The sequence below is a fragment of the Microcaecilia unicolor genome, chromosome 7, assembly GCF_901765095.1.
Source record: "Microcaecilia unicolor chromosome 7, aMicUni1.1, whole genome shotgun sequence".
NCBI lineage: Eukaryota > Metazoa > Chordata > Amphibia > Gymnophiona > Siphonopidae > Microcaecilia > Microcaecilia unicolor.
The window spans coordinates 181,994,904-182,013,926 of record NC_044037.1 but is presented as its reverse complement, the minus strand read 5'-3'; the positions used below and the strand labels follow the sequence as shown (position 1 = coordinate 182,013,926).

The following is a 19,023-nucleotide window of genomic DNA, read 5'->3' as shown; positions in this document are numbered from 1 at the left end:
AACCTGAGCCTGCACTGTCTTCCTTCCCTGACCAATCCATGCTCACTCTATCTCCCCAAACTGATCCAGGCACTCTTTGTCTATCCTTCAAACAAATGTTACATGGGAACTCTCTCTCTCCCTATAGTTTGGTAGGTGGCAGGTGAAGAGGGCATGGGGCAGGTAAGGGAGTGTGTAGGTATATGGTGGCCAGAGAATTGTGTGTGGCATGGGGTGGGTGAGCATTGTTTGACAAATAAAGGGCTTGAAGCATAGGAGTGAGTAAAAGTGTTAGAGCACAGGCCATGTCAGCTGGAGTAGGCCAGATGTGTAATCAGAATGAAGTGGAGAGTAGAGCACAAGCCAACTGGGCATACCTTGGTGGCAAGAGGATAAGGAGAAGGTGTCCTCATGATTGTTCTGGGTTGCTGCATAAGAAGCAGTGTACTAGGGCCCAGGCAACTGCAGAAGTTGGAAAAATGAGGCACCCGGGCAGTGAGACACGTAGCTTTGGGAGCTTTATCAGTAGGAGGGGGCATGAGTGATTGTGGTAGGGGTATGAATCTGATGGTGGTCAGGGGAAGAAGACCTCATGGAAGTGGTGTAATATTGTGCACGGTGACAGGAACAAAAAGAGTTCAGCAAAGAGAAAGCTTATGTTGCAAGTGAAAGGCAAGGGGTGAATATAGCTAAGATGGATGGGAGGGTGAGCATTGCGAGGTGCATATCAGTAGATATTCCAGGGTCTGCATCTGGGAGAATGCTTTCTGGTGAGCAGAGGTAGTCAGTAGCAATCTTCAAAGGACCATGACTTGGGTAAGGGGACAGACAGATGCCTTAGGCCAAAATGTTTGTTTGTTTTTGTTTTTGTTACATTTGTACCCCACGCTTTCCCACTCATAGCAGGCTCAATGCGGCTTAATGGGGCAATGGAGGTTTAAGTGACTTGCCCAGAGTCATAAGGAGCTGCCTGTCTCAAGCTTGTCCTGGGGTCCCCACAACAAGTCCTATATAACACTGATCTTCACTGTTTTTCAAACAGGGGCCACACTGGCAACAGGACTTCAGTGTAAGATCCAGAACCATTGACAGAAAGTGCCCTGAGCAGTGAAACAAAATGATGCATCCAGTCCAACTGTTCAAGCATACTCAGATCAACATATGTCAATAAAATGAAGTCTGATTCCTCAGACTCATCTCCCTAAGCCCATATTTTCTTCGCCAATACGCACTCTCCCCCCAAACTGTTTTCCCAACACACGCCCTCTTCCAACCCTATCTTAGCCAATGTCAACTCCCATCATCCTGTCCTCTATCTCTCCAACCTAGATCCCCATTCGGTTTGCAAATGCTCCCTCATCTTCCACAGAGTCTTGCTGCTGATGCCACTTCTGGGACAGCTACTCAGTTTTCTGTCACCATCATCTGGCTCTAAGTGAGTCTGAGCCATGCAGTATCCAAATTACATCATGGTTTGCATTGTTTTGTGAGAATAACATAGATGTTTGGAAACTGCATGGCTCAAATTCATTGAGGGTGGCGTGGTTCCAAAGCAAAACAAAACAGTTCTTCTGCAGGTAGCATCAGCAGCAAGCTTTAAAAAAAGAGTGGGGCAGAGTGTGTTTACTGAGGGAAGAGTGTTAGGGAGCCATACCTACATTCAGTGGGGGCTGACACTGGCCCCGCGGGCCTTGCAATGAAGAACACTGCTATACACAGAAATAGAACTGGAGACCAAACACATAGAATGTATGAATCAGAGACATTAGATAAGCATTTCTAGGATATAAATGGTGGTTCTGCCCAACTGCTGCAAATCAGCAAAACTAACTGTCTCACATTTTCAAAGAAAGTAAAAAGTACATGGTAGATCCCATATAACACAGCTCTGTATAACACAAGATTGCCTGAATGTAGTCAATGGTTAGATCCCATTTTTTCAATATTACATATTACACTCCAGACCCAATATAGCATGGATTCGCTGATAACATGGTGAAATATCTTGGATCCCACCATCATTGTTATATGCTGATATATCTATATCTGCAAAATTCATTGCATTTTCCAGATACTAGAAACATGAACAGAGTCATTTGATCTTTCTGGGTATCAGAGTCTGTTTTCATTCTCTATAAACAGGCTGTAGTTCATCACCAAATACCTTATGACCGGGGCCCTACCATTTTTCCACTTAACATGGGGTTTGTGTTCTGAACTCCCTATCTTTCTTGTCTTTTCAGGGATTGCTAAGACAGCTAGTCCTATTACCAGGATCTGATGCCACCCTGAGAATATGCCCAAGTAGCAACCCCAAACTAGCTGTGCTTTCCATCCCCACAGTCCTACAGGAACTTCCAGTCAAGACAGAAAGCAACGAGGTGCTTGTGACACATCCTTATGGTCAGTAGTTTGTTGGGGGAATGGTACAAGAGTAAAGGGATTTGCTGTGATCAAACTAGAAATTAATAAACAATTGAGAACTCTTATTGGTCTTTCAGTGGGCATATTTTGTATACTTACAATGCACACTGATAGAAAGATATAGATCCATTGGACGATTCTATGAATCTGCTGGAATCCAGTATTTTACAGTCACTTTCCATTTCCTGTTGTTTCTGTGGGGATCTGTTAGGTAATCAGCTTCTTATGGTGATATGAATCTGTGGAGACCAGTTATGGGTCAGATGTATTAGATTGTAAGCTCCTTTGAGCAGGGACTGTCCTTCTTTGTTAAACTGTACAGCGCTGCGTAACCCTAGTAGTGCTCTAGAAATGTTAAGTAGTAGTAGTATGTATTAAGCTGCTTTTATTCTGACACAAAATGGAAGCAAGTTGGTGGTTTAGGAGCTCAGTGTTCAAAAATTCTCCACTACATACAGGACTGTGAGTTAGGCAAGATGAGGTTTATTTATCTGGGTAACTGGACAATTCAAAACTTTTAAAAATCCTGCTCCACAGTCGTCAACTTTTGCCCAGACAATTTATGGGGGGCAGAAGTGAGGCACCATTCTTCAAAGGGTGTCATCCAGACAAAAGTTAACCAGTTAAATAGGAAGAGAGAGAGAGAGAGAAACATACTGGGGACATGAATATATTTTGCCAAGATAACACTGAGCATCGGCATTAGCTGGTTAAAGTAAGTCCAGTTAGGAAAATACCTGATTTAAATTTAACCAGATAAATAATCAAGTTAATTTTAAGTGTTTATATTCAGTGTTACCAACTTAACTAGTTAGTAGGGATGTGCACAGAACAATCATTTTTGGTTCGTTTTCAGTTTGGGCTTTTTTTCTTGATTTTCTGAGTTTGGTGGTTTGTTTCACACATTCTTGTAATAAAACTTTGATGCACTAGAATTTTAATATGTACTAATTGATTCAACTTGCATTAAATCCATTAAGCATACACTTTTTAAAGACATGCTTAGAAACCAAAAGCACACTAACAAATATATATCTCTGCAGGCTAATTTTAGGGATGTGCATTTGTTTTGAAATGAAATAGGAAATATGAAGGACATTTCCCATGTTATTTTGTGTCATTTGTTTGGTCTGAAACGACAGGAAGAAAACTGAAAAAATAATTCTGTGTCATTAATAGTGTCCCCTGGTCAGAAAGAGTATTAGCTTTTGGAAAGAATGCACATTCTTTGCAAACAGTATATACTCTTAACAAATATTGTGTGTTCTCCATGGAAAGTGCACACTCCTTGCAAAATTACACACTGTTGGAACAGTGCAAAGTCTTTCAGAATTATGTGCACGTTTTCTGAAAAAGTGCACACTGTTTCTGAAAGAGTGTTCCCATGATGAAAAATAAAATAAAATAGAGAAAATAAAATAACAACGTAAAAAAAAAATTCCTGTCAGCGACATGGTAAACAATATAAAATGAAAAATTTTGGGCTGCACATCTCTACTTAATTTAGCCTGAAAACTATCAAAGCAGTGTACATTTAGGTATAGTAAGTATGCTGGCTATGCTGTACCTGAATATCAGCCCTTTCTAGACAGGACTGTAGACCTCACGAAGCTCCTTGGCTGTTTTCTATAATAATGCATTCGCAGGATCAACCCTGGACCAAACACAAATTAAAGTAGAAGACTTGTTCCTACATATTGCAATACCAACACAGAGAAGAGAAATCTCTGCACACTATACAAAGGAATCGAAAGGAGTGGAGGTGGCCAAAAATGGAGACATAACCACAGTCTTATTTGGTCCTGTGGTTATGTCTTTGTTTTTGGCCACCTCGCTCCTTTTAGTTCCCAGACATATAGGGCCATATTCTTTATATGGCACTGAAAAAAAAGAGTGCTAAGTGCTATTCTATAAATGGCGCTCTGAGTTGGTCGCCAATTATAGAATAGTGTGTTGCGCCAGGATCCACATACAACTTTTAGATGCGAGGACTTACACCAACTGAAACTTGGTGTAAATCCTTGTGCCTAAATTAGGCACGGATCCCCCGAATTCTATAATCTTTAGAGAACACCCCTGACCCTCCCATGGCCCCACCCCCTTTTCAGTTGCACGCTCAGGGCCCCTTTTACTAAGCCGCGTAAGTGCCTACGCGCGCCCAACGTGCGCCAAAATGGACTTACTGCCTGACTACCATGTAGCTCTTGCGGTAATTTCGTTTTTTTGCGCGAGTCCGCTATGTGCATCAGAAAAATTATTTTTATTTTCGGATGCACGTAGTGGACGTGTGCCAAGTGGCATCGGATGCAAGTAGGTCCTTACCAAATTCTTTACCACTAGGTCTATGGCTGGCGGTAAGGTCAGAGACCCAAAATGGACGCGCGGCAATTTTGATTTTGCCGCATGTCCATTTCTGGGAAAAAAAGAGGCCTTTTTTACAGGCGCGCTGAAAAATGATTCTGCACACACCCAAAACCCACGCCTACACTACCGCAAGCCACTTTTCAGCACGCCTTTGTAAAAGGACCCCTAAGAGATATATGCGCAAATCTTTTAAGATGTGTGTGTACATTCAAATTGTTGCCAATTAATGCTGATAATTGATTGTTAGTGTCCAATTATTGGTGCTAATAGGCTCATTACTCAATTAAATTTTGCATGCAAATTGGGCACGCCCAATTTTTTAATGCACAATTTTGAGATCCATATATAGAATCCAGGGACTAATAACATGCAGCTTTGGGATAGAGTAAACCAGGGATTTTTAGCTATGGTTTTATGGACCCATGTGTTCATTGTATCATTCTACTTCTTTGAAATCAGTTTCCTAGTAACTAAATCCTGGTTGTGCCCCTTCCAAAATGACATGAAGAAGGTATACCTTGTGTTTTTGTTGTTTGTTCAGAAGCTGTTATGAAGGTTAATTTGGGAGTACACCCTCCTTGCACAAAGGCAGAAAGTGCTCAATTCTGGTTTGATGCTTCCAGGAGGGACCTTTATTTATGTGATGGTCTTCAATGGATTTCAGTGCTAGAAGGTAAGAGAACTGAACTGGGGGAAGTATACTTCCGTTTCAAATTTTGATTTGGATTAAATTCACAGTCATGGAGTTGTGACTAAAAATATTGACTATCATAAAGTCATTGGCCATACATATTTTGAGCAATGTTTTCTACATAATTACACCAGTGTCATTAATCTTTGTAAAAGAGGAGGAGAAGCTTGACAATTTTATAGGGTCAAAGGAGGGCATTTATTAAGGTGTGGTAAAAGTTGGGCTTTTACTACATCTTAATTCCCCACTGAATGTGACTAACCTGTGGTATCTGTAGGTGCATATATAATGACAATAAATCACACAGGGCTCTGTTTACTAAGGTGTACTAACGTTTTTAGTGCATACTAAAAATTAGTGCACGCTAGAGACACCCATATATTCCTATGGGTGTCTCTAGAGTTAGCATATACTAATTTGTTGCTAGCATATCTAAAGCATGGCTTAGTAACCAGGGCCCTCAGATAGTAATTACTGTGGACTCATATTGCAAGAGGTATGAGTGCACCTAAGGTGACCCTATGGTCCTAGCTGACCTGTCCCCAATGAAAGAATAATACCAATGTGAAAATATATATTATTTATTATAGATAATAAAAATAAGCAAATATGGCAAGCAAGATACAAAAAATACTGAGAATTAAACACACACACACACACTATATATATATATATATATATATACAGATAGATATGAAAATGTAAATGTGATCACACAACTACTAACTCCTGGCTAACTCTTGTGGTTACCGCTAAACCTGGATATTCAATGCCTGGCCGATTCCGGTGACCGACGTGGAATACCTGCTTTATTTTTGAAACCAGCTATGTCGATATTCAGACTGGAGTGCTAGTGCAGGTGGTCTTTGTTCTTGGATGATGTTATCTTGCACAGTGTTGCCAGGAAATCATGTAGAATCCATGATAATATAGTTCAGAAAAAATGGTTCATGGCCTATCCAGGCCTCAGGCCTACAAAAGGGATACCCCTACATGTCTCAAAACTACCAGTTAGTCATTGCTGCGGTATATGAATAATGCAATTGCAATCAACCTTGCAAGCTATGCTATTCATAGAGCCAGAAGCACTGAGGGCTGTGGGGGTTGGGGGAGAACAGAGTGGACAGTAGGAAGTCCAAAGGTAGCCAAGGGGAGAACTCTGAGGAGGGGGAGCCTAAAGGCAGCAGTCCTACTGCCAACTTGAGCAGGAAGATGTGGAGAAGCTGAAGGAGGAGGAGGCGCTGACAGATCACGGTGGAAGACTCCGGGGAGAGAAAAGGTATTTTCACACATATAAAATGTGGCATTGTACATGTGAGTGTGTTATATGAGAGTTTTTTTAAACATCCACAATCAATTTGTGCACATTATATGCATTTGAGCATTATATGCGTGGATGCATTATGGGGGAGATTCTATATATGGCGTGTAAAAAAAATTGACGCTGAAATCAGAGCCATCTAAGCATAATCTATAATCGGTGCCTAAATTTAGGCACCGATTATATTTACGCACATCCATTTACACCAACAAAAATGTGGTGTAAATCCCAGCACATAGATTTAGGAACACTGGGCCATATTCTATAGGCACCTAAATTTCGAAATGCCTACAAAATGCCCATTTCACAGCCTATAACCACACCCATTTTTACCTGCGCACATTAGAAGTTCAGCGTGCATCGTTACAGAATACGCTTAACAAGTTGTGCCCCTAAATTCTAATCAGTGCCAATTGGTGCTCATTATTGCTTGTTAAGTGCTGTTATCAGTGCTCATTAGCTTGTTAAGCTTGTTAAATTGGGTGCATTGTTATAGAACCTGCACCGATATTGGCGCCAATCTCTAGGCGCGCTATATAGAATCCGAGGGTATCCACGTGAAAATACGGTACTTATATATATGTCAGTATTCTGGTCATTTATATGCATTCTTGGTACGTAAATCTGGCTGCACTGTTCTAGAACTGCCCTCCTTCTGACTTCACACACAAAATCTGAGGAGCAGAAAACCTAATTCTGTGGACTCAAATTTTTTTGTGAAGGACACGTGGCCTGTGTGGCCTTCAGTGTTTCAGTTTTGATTTTCATGGATTATCATATAAAATACATTTATTTTCTTTTGTGTTTAAGTACACAGCATGCCAGTTGAATTATCACGTGGCTTATGTGAGCAGGGACATAAAAGCAGTAAGAGTCCTATCTACCAATCTTGATGTGTGGTATACAGAGAAATTCATCATACAGAGTAGGAACACAGCTTTGTGCTTGCTGTCACTTGTGTGTGCTAAGCAGCTTACTTGCCTTCAACGATTCCCTGGTAGCTTAGGGTTTGCGGGATCTCGTGATGCTGTCTGTTCTCATTATGTCTTGTTTTTTGTATTGCTCTTTTATCCTTCTGCCCCATCAGTTTAATAGAGTTCCTTTCTGCAATTTCTAAGTAGTTATTGTATGCTGCTGTGACTTGGCTGGCATTCAAGGCAGTATATTAAGTGCTAATAAACCTAAACCAAAACCTTAGCACACTTTAGTAACAGGCCGCATGTGCCTTTACAAAATAGCCTTATAAAACCTGCAGAATCTTGGCTAAAATATACCTGTGTACATTTACATCTGGGAGTAGGTATAAATGTTCACGGGTCAAATACACACATAGTTATGTATTTTATAAACTACACATTCATTTATGAATCTGCTCATGTTGTTATGGCTGGACAGGCTTCTATGGTCTGTGTCCTGCAAATGGCATAAGACAGGTGAAGCTTCAGCAACTCCAGTGTTGTAGATCACTTTATTGTCATATGCTGCGAGTGAGGAAGACATCTTGACTGGTAAGTTGAATACTATTAGCAATATTTGTGAATGATATATGGTTATAATGGAAAGGGAAATGGGACTTGATATACTGCCTTACTGTGGTATTTTGCAACTACATTCAAAGCGGTTTACATATATACAGGTACTTATTTTGTACCTGGGGCAATGGAGGGTTAAGTGACTTGCCCACAGTCACAAGGAGCTGCAGTGGGAATCGAACTCAATTCCCCAGGATCAAAGTCCGCTACACTAACCACTAGGCTACTCCTCCAAGACTTAGCATGTCTCCAAGACTTATCATGTTTGGCTGCCTATGTAGTTGGCATGGTGGAGACTTGACAACCAGTGTTTAGGCATGGGTGACTGGGTCCCGCACAGATTGACAGGCACGGCTCTGGCACCTTGTTGGGTAGACTGGATGGACTATGCGGGTCTTTATCTGCCATCATTTACTGTATTACTCTGCTCCTCCTCCAAATTTCTACCTAACCTGTGTCAAGGAAAAGTATGTGTCTGCTTTTCACCACACACACCTTTAAGTGTATAACTGATAAGGTAATTTTAGAAGAGGTTTTCTACACACATAAACCAAGTTCAACTTCAATGTATTTGATATACCACAAATATTTAAAATATTTTAAAAAATGAAAGTGGTTTACAAGTTCGAATTTAAATGGGGGAGGGGGGAGATAATACCTAGAACTGAATGAAAGGACATGTGAACCCAACACTGCAGTGATCTTCACTAATTTTGAAGCTGGGGCCTGTATAAAAGGATGCCGCCACTTTTGTAGAGAAGGCCAGACAAATTTCATATTTAATATAAACAGTTTATTTACAATTGTACTGAATAGCTCAATGGGCTATTGCAGGAAGCATTTCTTGATAAGCAATATACAAGCCAGAATGAATGATCAAAACAAAGCAATGTAAAGCAAAGAAATCAGAATGCTATATACAGAGAGAGAAATCTATATACAGACAAAAAAAAATTCAAAATGCTTGCTACCTCTTTGTTCCAATCTGTTTTTATATCGTTCTTCTTTGGCATCTGACCAATTCTCTCATACAACATTCCTGTGCAAGTCTCTGAATACCACAAACTGTTAATCATGTGCAGAACATCTGCTTTCACTTACTACTCCCCCTTATTGCCCACAGACTTTCTGGAGCCTGCCTTTGGCTAATGTTTAATGTCCGTCAAATTTCTCATGCCTCAGGAGATTTGGTTTAGTGTTAAAACAGCTTGTTGTAATCATGGAGCTTTCCACCCCATCTTTCATGCTTTTATTCAACAAATCTTTCATACTTTTGTTCAACAAATCCTCCCTTTTGAGGCCTGGTATTCCAGGACTCAAACATCTGTTTTAGCTCCAGTCTGTTTCCTTACCTCCCTTCTAAATTTCCTCCCCCCTTTGTTTGTGGCATTCAGTTTCTGCACGCTTTTTCAATATTTTTGGCTGACATATTAAAGTTCTATTTATTCTTGATTTCAGTTATCATTGTTATTTTAAAAGCATCCTGGCACATCTTTGCAAACATGCTAATACACATGTTACACAGCATTAAACAGATTCAATTGTACTAGGGTACAAAATTTATATCTTTTGAGGTATATAATTTATAGGACAGTGAGCTTCATCACAGGGGAATACACTGTCATTCATTCTTACTTTTCATTAGCTGATGTGGCATTAAAAATTACACAAATTAAAAGCATAACATTCATTAAATCAGTTGTTACAACATTCTGCGTGTAAGTGCACTTTATCAGGGGAATGTGTTCAGTTGTCATACTATTAATCAGACACCAACATGATGTCTGTGGGTACTTGTCCATAAGCAAGGCTTGCTTATAAATAGTCTCATTTGTCCAATGAAGGTTTTCATCATCCCTTACACAGGTATTATTGGGATCACAGTCATGGTGCCCACTCAATTTTATCATTGTAGTCCCATACATCATAGCTGGCAAGGACAAGGATGTGGGCACATATGATACAATCAGTCAAATTCAACATCTTGGCCACTGTAACAAGTCTATTCTCATATGTGTTCATTGTCCATTAACAAACACCAACAGTCCAATACCATCATGTTTAGGGACATGATGTTTGTTTATTCTTTGTCCATTTCAATGTTATTAATTCGTCGAATATCTGCTAAATGTATCCAAGAAGTATGACCTTCCAGACGGGCAGCGGTCTGAGTAAGGGCCGTGATAGCAAAAGGCCCTACATACACAGGATCTTTCCATGTTTTATGTGTAAAGTTCTTTCGCAGTACTAGATCACCTACTTTAAAAGCACAAACATCATTAGTAGTCCCTGCCTGTGATGCTACATTTGTTCGGATCATATCACTTGTCAGGTTCAACATAGGTTGTAGCTTTTGCCAGTACTGAGTTGTGCTATCAGTACTTGCTGTCTGCATCGGGAAGAAATGACGTCCTGTCTGAATTTGGAATGGGGACAATTTTGTACGCCCATTAGGTTGGGCCCTTATAACCATCAAAGCTAATGGTAACAAATCAAGCCAGGTATATGGTTTACCTGCTGTTTCCTTGTTTAAAGCCTTCAGTAATACTCTCAATTTAGTTTTTAAAATACCATTGTAGCGCTCCACCAAACCATTGGAGGTGGGGCGATACACTGATACTTTTCTGTGTGTTAAACCCATAATCGTTTCCATTTCTTTCAAAACACTGTTATTAAAATGTGTCCCGTTATCAGAAATTATTCTAGACGGACACCCATGTCTTGGCATAATATGAGTTACCAGGCATTGTACCACTTCATGTGCTGTCTCCCTTTTACATGGAAATGCTTCTATCCACCTTGAAAAAGCATCCACCCAAACTAACAAATATCTTTTTCCCTGCACTGGAACAATCATATCGGTGAAATCGATATACCATTCTTTTGCTGGGCCTTCTGGTATTGGAAGTGTCCCAGGTGATATTTTAGGACCTCGTTTAGGTATGTTAATATTGCATACCATGCAATTTTGCACAACCTGTTGAATCAGGTTATCAATTTTTAAAGTCCAAAATCTTTGCTCAAATTGTTGCCTCATTGTTTCTCTGTTCCAATGCATGGTTGCATGCCACCCAATCAATACCTTAATCGCCTGGCTCATTGGCATACAAGGTAATCCTTCTTCTGCATTAAACCATTCACTTCCCAATTTCATACATCCTCTCTTCAACCATTTTTCACTTTCCTGTCCCTCTGGCTGCCACATTTCAATCTTATCTACATTCGTAAGTGGCCCTTCCTGTGTCTGTCTAGTATTATACAAAATCTTTTCACTTTGCTTAACCACCTCCGTTGCTGCTGCATCAGCCATTGCATTACCTAGTGCCTCAAAGGTTGGCCTTTCAGTGTGGGCCGGGGTCCACACAACTGCAGTTTTTCTACCTTCACGTTCCCTTCTTGCCAATATTTCAAACAGCAATTTCCAATATGTGTAATGTTGTAGATTTTTACCTGCACTGGTTATCATCCCCCTACGCTGCCATTTTAATATATGATACTGTAGTGAACTTGCAACGTAACCACTATCAGTATATATAGTGACATTTTGAGTCATATCAGTGTGTTGTAAGGCCGTACTAACGGCTAAAAGTTCAGCATGCTGTGCAGTCTGATCAGGAGGGGTTTTATATTGTACTTGCATTATCTTTCTTAGATTCTCATCTACCTGCATGCAGGCAAAGCCTGCAACAGTCCTTTCACAAGCTCCATCTGTAAACCATATTAATCCATCAGATAAGGGTTCAAAAGTAAGACAGTGAAATGTAGGGATTTCTATAGTATCAATCTCACCCTCTTGATCGACAGGAAAAAGCAGATCTATCTTATTTCTCTGTTCTTTAGTTAATGGTATTATTCTTATATCTTGTCCTAAAAGTACTGCTTGATATTTTCCAAATCTAGTGGCTGTCAATGCCGTCTGGCTAGGGCTCAACAGCGTTTTAATCGTGTGGTTGGTATGTATTACAATAGGAACAAAAGGCATTTGTGCTCTCCATTTACCTACTGCAGCCACTATAGCTGTCAGTAACTTTGGTATTTCTTTCATTCCCTTCTCCACATGATTAAAAGAGCCTGACAAAAAAGCTACTGGTGCATTTACTTCATTATTTTGATTAATCATAGCTGCCCAACTGTTTCCCATGTCTTTTACCCACAAATGCACAGGTGATTGGATATCTATTACTGCTAAAGGTCCTGGAGATAACAAATCCCTCACAATCTTAGCCAATACCATCTTATCCTGTTCTTCCAATACAATTAGTGTATTCTTTGGTGTGGCTGCGGGCAGTTTCAAATGTTTATAAAGTCTCATTACTTTTTGTGTATAATTTGGTATCCATTGTCTGCAGTAATTTAACATTCCCAAAACAGCACGTAACTGGGTAACTGTTTGCGGTACCGGAGTCTCATTTAAAATAGATATAACTTCCGGTATAATGACCTTATGTTCTGCTGAAACATTTTGTCCTAAAAAGGTGACAGTAGACTGAGCTATAACACATTTTTCCTTGTTACATTTATATCCTAACTCTCCTAATAACAAAAATAATTTTCTAGTCCATTCTAGACATTCTGTTTCAGTCTCAGCAGACAGTAGAATATCATCTACATAGACAAACAATGACACCGTGTCAGGCAATTGACTCCTGAAATCCTTTAAATCCATCATTAGTTGTTTTGAGAATACCGATGGACTATCAGTAAAGCCTTGAGGCATCCTAGTCCACCTGTATGCCTCATTCTGTACTATAAATGACGTCAAATCCCTAGACTCTGGATGAAGAGGTATTGAAAAGAATGCATTAGACAAGTCAATAACAGTGTTATATGCATATATATTCTGGGTATGCAAAAGAGAGCAGGATTTGCACAAATCGGAAATTGATTTCTTGTAATCTCATTTAGCTCTCTTAAATCATGTACTATCCTTACATTGTTTTCCCCTTTCGGAACCGGAAACAATGGGGTATTGTACGGGGATACTGAAGGTTCAATAATACCACATTTCAATAATTTACCAATGTGTTCCAGGGTTTTGGATACTAATTTAGGTCGTATGGGGTAAGGGTCTTGCTTCGGCCCCTTTGCCCCTTCTATTAATTCTATCTTATGGGGTTTTGCATTTACGGCTAGTCCATATGGTGAATCACTTGTACTCCAAATATGTTGTGGTAATTCTTCCATAACCCTTACTTTATTTTCATTATTCAACTGCTGGACCATGGTGAGCAAACTTGGTATTTCTTTATTTCCAAAATCTAAACACAATCCTAATTGAGACAATAAGTCTCTACCACACAAATTTACTGGGCAATCAGGTGCCACTAAGAAGGGTACCACAGCCTCCCTTGAACCGTGCGGTTGGCATTCCAAGCGCACCAGAGTGGGTTCTGTTAGCCTTTTTCTTTGTTCTATCCCCGTAAATCCCACTGTTGTTCTATACTGATTTGAAAGTTTAACTCCCTGTGGTTTTGCACACAATACAGAGGTACTCGCCCCTCTATCTATCAAAAATCTCACAGGAGTTCCATATTTGCCAATTGTCAATGTAATAAAGGGTTCCCTTGTGTCTAACCTGAAAATCATTCCCTCTTCCTGACACTGGTCTGCTTCCAGTCAATAGCATTGGTCTGGAATATTCTGCCAAGTTGGAAAAGCATTTACAGTACCCTGTCTCTGTACTGCCGCTCCTGGTCCCTGTGATTGCGTCGCTGGCTGCTGTATTGCAGTCTGCGGGGCACTCGCAGGTATCCCTACTACTTGTGGCATTAATCCTTGCTGCGTCTGCATTTGTACTTGGGGCATTCCTGCATTCTGATAACATTCTGAAGCATAGTGACCAAATTGCTGACATCCCCAACATTGTACATGTGCCCTTCTATTAGGTGATAGTCCTGATCCTTGCATCCCTCGACCCCTACCCCTGCCTCTAACCATGCCTCGTCCCCTTGGTTGGTACGGCCGGCTATATCCCGGTTGTACATAGTAAATGACCTGTGGAGGTGAGGCAGAGGGCATCACCATTGTTTCCTGTTTTTTATTTCTATCCTGTTCCTTGCTTTCCAAATCCTTTAACTGCATAGTCATTAACTTAGAAGTTAATTTAGCCTGTTCTTTCTGTGGGGTCTCTATCAGTTTACGATGCACATTACTAAAATGCATCAATGTCTCTCTTATTTCTGGCCATGGCTTTGAGGACAGGGCAATGACAGCGTCTAAATTTTTACGCATATTATCAGGCAGTGTGGACATAAATAGGTGTAAAAATACTGCTACATTATGATCCACATCTGCATCTTGCCCTGTTTGAGCCTTATACAAATTTATACATTTTGTCAAATGTGCCGAAAAATCAGTTTTAGGGTCCCATTTATTTGCTGTTATGGCTGAAAAATCAATCGGGGTTGGATACATCACATGCAGAGCTGCAGAAAGAGCAGCCTTACTATTCCCTGCGTATACATCCCCATCCACAGTATGTGATGGCAGGCGCTGATATCCACACTGCACTGCCAGTTGAGAAATACTAATACCTGACGCTGCACACAGGGCTTTAAAATCTCCAATAGTCAATTGAGTCCCTGCAGTTGCCTGTTCTATCCCATCTAACCACATACGAGCTCCTTTCACTATACTGGGAATTTTTGCAACTAAAGTTGTAACATCTACGGGGGTGTATGGTTTGTACTGTTGTATTCGATTGCCAGCTGCGTCTAAGCGCGTCATAACTGGCATGTGTAAAGCACTACTATCTAAAGCGCTGCAAATCTCCTGTTTACCTTCCTCTTCCAAATCACGTTTTATTTGGTGGAACCAATTATCCCAGAATTCCAATCCCTCTTTTACAAATGTTCCAGTCCCTATACCCGGGCAATTTTTGTTGACAACCTCTAATAATTCCTGAATGTCCTCATGTGTACTAGGACCATTTTCATCGCACGGCAAGGGGAGCCGTTTTACATCTAACAAGTGTCTAGTAGCCCCCCACCATTCCTCACCATATCTAGTATTATTCAGTCTCATAAGCTCTGCAGCCACATGCGTGCCTCGAAAAATTGGCCTGGGGGGCCCTGGGGTTAAAGATGTTGGCATAGTTTTTGTTCGCTTATGAGTTGGGGTTGACATGGTCATGGGAGGCTCGGAGTACATCCGCAGTCGTCCCTCAATTTCAAATTGTGTTGCCAAGTCATATTGTTCTGATGTAATTAGGGTTTTCAAATCAGGGTAAGTGCCTGATTCTGCACTAGATTTTCCTTTTTCTTTCTGTCTCACCCGTTTTTTTTCCTTTTTCTGTTCCCCAGTCCCCACATCACTGTCCTCATTATCCCCTCCCTTTTCACTTTCTGAATCACTGGGGGGGTCATCAAGAGCCGAATACCCAGCGCATGGCACAGGGCGCTTTGACTTTGATTCCTTCATTTTATCAGTCGCCCTTATGGGGCACAACGTGTCCCTGCTAGATTCATATGATGGGGGATTATTTCTTTCTGCCTCTTTTTGTATCCTATCTACATCAGCATGAAAAAGGTCTGCTGCTAAAGAAAATAAATTCCAAATTGTAAGATGCTTCTCTAAGCTTTTCTTCTGCCTAGTTTTATTTTTATTTTCTTGTAAGTAGCTCAGGAGAGATAATAATTTTGGACGATCAAACGATCCATCCTGAGACCAGCTCAAAACAGAATCTTTTGCATCATATTTGACCCATTTGTCATGTATTTTTTCAATCTGTTTTTTTTCTAATGGGAATAATTCTATGACATGCTGCAAAGGGGAGCATTTTTTTGAACTATCTAAATCTAAATACATAGCATATACAGGAGGCTTTTCTTTCTTATCTGCCCCTTTCCCTTTTATTCTGACTATTACAATTTCTCCTATAGAGCCACAACCTACAAAAATATACTACTGCACCTAAACCAAGAAAATATACAAAACAGAAAACTACAAAACTAAACAAATATACCAGTAATAAGGCCACAGTGTAAGCTTACTCACGCGTCTTCTTATTTCTCTTTTTAGCAAGCTCAGGAGTCACCCGTATGTCCACTTCAGTAGTTTGATCAATCCCACATCAGTGGAGCACAGAAATCATCAGGTTTAAACAACGCTTGCTTTGCTTTCAATCCTGTAAAAAACTTCATTAACAACAACTTAATTTGTCCTTCGTCTCGCCTTCTCTTTTCCGTGTGCGGCCTACTCCTGGCTGGCTCGCCACTTTTGTATAAAAGGATGCCGCCACTTTTGTAGAGAAGGCCAGACAAATTTCATATTTAATATAAACAGTTTATTTACAATTGTACTGAATAGCTCAATGGGCTATTGCAGGAAGCATTTCTTGATAAGCAATATACAAGCCAGAATGAATGATCAAAACAAAGCAATGTAAAGCAAAGAAATCAGAATGCTATATACAGAGAGAGAAATCTATATACAGACAAAGAAAAATTCAAAATGCTTGCTACCTCTTTGTTCCAATCTGTTTTTATATCGTTCTTCTTTGGCATCTGACCAATTCTCTCATACAACATTCCTGTGCAAGTCTCTGAATACCACAAACTGTTAATCATGTGCAGAACATCTGCTTTCACTTACTACTCCCCCTTATTGCCCACAGACTTTCTGGAGCCTGCCTTTGGCTAATGTTTAATGTCCGTCAAATTTCTCATGCCTCAGGAGATTTGGTTTAGTGTTAAAACAGCTTGTTGTAATCATGGAGCTTTCCACCCCATCTTTCATGCTTTTATTCAACAAATCTTTCATACTTTTGTTCAACAGGCCACTTTCAGGCTTACTTTCGAAAGAGAAGGGCACCCATCTTTCAACACAAATTGGGAGACGGGCGTCCTTCTCTCAGGGTCGCCCAAATGGGCATAATCGAAAGCCAATTTTGGGTGTCCCCAACTGATTTCAGTCACGGGGAAGACCAAAGTTCCTGGGGGTGTGTCGGAGGCGTAGTGAAGGCGGGACTGGGGCGTGCCTAACAGATGGGTGTCCTCGAGCGATAATGGAAAAAAGAAGGGCATCCCTGATGAGCACTTGGGCGACTTTACTTGGTCCATTTTTTCTTGCGACCAAGAGGGGCAAAATCGAACGTCGCCAGCGAAATAGATGGCCAGCGATCTATTTTGGCAGCTTTGCAACAGCTGGCCAGAACCGTATTATCGAAAAAGATGGCCTGCCATCTTTTTTTTTTCGATAATATGGTTTAGCCCAGCCAAATGCCAGAGTTCGCCGGTGTTGAGATCGCTGGTTTTGTTTTTCAGCGATAATGGAAAAAACTGCCGTCCATCTCAAACCCGGCAACATCCAAGGCATTGGTCGTGGGAGGAGCCAGCATTTGTAGTGCACTGGCCCCCCTGACATGCCAGGACACCAACTGGGCACCCTAGGGGTCAGTGCGGTGGACTTCAGAAAAAGCTCCCACATGCACTCAGTCAGGCAGCCAGACAACCCCAAGCTTCACCTGAAAAGCAACCACCGTTCACCAGGAGTTGAGCTCCCAGCTGCAGGTGGCTACCAGGACTTCTGGAACCGGCGGGGTTGCACAGCCGCTGACCAGGCTGGCAGCAAACAGACACAGTCCAGAACTAGTACTCCAACAGGCAAAGAAAAGTCAAAATCAGTCCAGGGTCAAGGCAGGCAGCAAACAAGCAATATCCGAGAAACAAGCCAGGGTCTGGAACACAGGAAACCAGGAACAGAAGATAATCGGCAAACAGCACTCCAACAACAACTCCTCAGAACAATTGAGGCCAAAGCAATGAAGGACTGAAGGCAGGGCTTTAAATAGTGTTGGAATCAATCTCAAACATGTGCAGTTGATTCAAGATGGCTGCCCCCATCAGCAGAGATGCCTACGTCCAAATATGGGCTTCCTTCCTGAAGCTAATCAACACCAAGATGGCTTCCTAGGATAAGATCTATCCAAGATGGCTGACTCGTGAGCTATCCAAGATGGCTGCGGACATTGATCCAACCAAGATGACGGCTGCCAGAAATAGGAAACAGAAACCGACCTATCCTGGAGAACCACATCCAGAATAGCCGGCTATCTCTGCCGGACCGCGCCTCGCCGGCGAATCGGCCGCGCATGCCTGGAACCAGGCGAGGAACGTAACACCTGCCTTAAGTGCACTGCGGTACCCACTAAAAGTGCTCCAGGGACCTGCATACATGCAGGCCTCTAGGACTTGTTGCTGCTGTATAACCTTGGCACACCAGTTGACACCTGAAGACTAATCTCTTTGAAAAAGTCCTTTATTTGAATAAGCACGTTTACTCACAGTTAACTGCAGATCAGAGGTTGTGCCCCACTGGCAAACAGTCTCCCTGGTACTGAGATTAGCAGTAGGTCAGAGCTGGCAGAAGGTGTACAATGCCCTCTTTCAGCAACATTCAAGGTAATAACTAAGTTCTCTAACGTGGGTAACACATGAAAGGGATCTAAAACTGGCTTACAAAAATGGCCACTACCTCATAGACTACCGGAAACAAAACAGGCATAGGCGCCCGGTATAAGATGCTTGGGGAGGCTAAGCCTCCCCAGCCGCCCGCAGCAGTCTCAATCTCCGACGCGACGCCGGCCCGACACGCCGTCTTTCTTGATCCGTTCACCATCCGTCCATCCTCTCTGCAGTGCTTTGAGCGCTGCCGGCCGGCTCACCATCAGCTGAGCGCCATGCCCAGTTCCGGCGCGCTGCGTCCCTCCTCCT

The 19,023-nt window shown here is 41.5% G+C and overlaps 1 protein-coding gene across 1 annotated transcript in view; it reads left to right on the top strand.

Annotated features, from left to right (window-relative positions):
• Positions 1 to 19,023, top strand: part of TSPEAR (thrombospondin type laminin G domain and EAR repeats) — a 149,991-nt gene that overhangs the window by 74,727 nt on the left and 56,241 nt on the right. The window contains exons 5-6 of the mRNA XM_030209633.1: positions 2,223 to 2,382; positions 5,309 to 5,440. Of these exons, the coding sequence (XP_030065493.1) occupies positions 2,223 to 2,382; positions 5,309 to 5,440 (292 nt within the window). The remainder of the gene's footprint in view (positions 1 to 2,222; positions 2,383 to 5,308; positions 5,441 to 19,023) is intronic.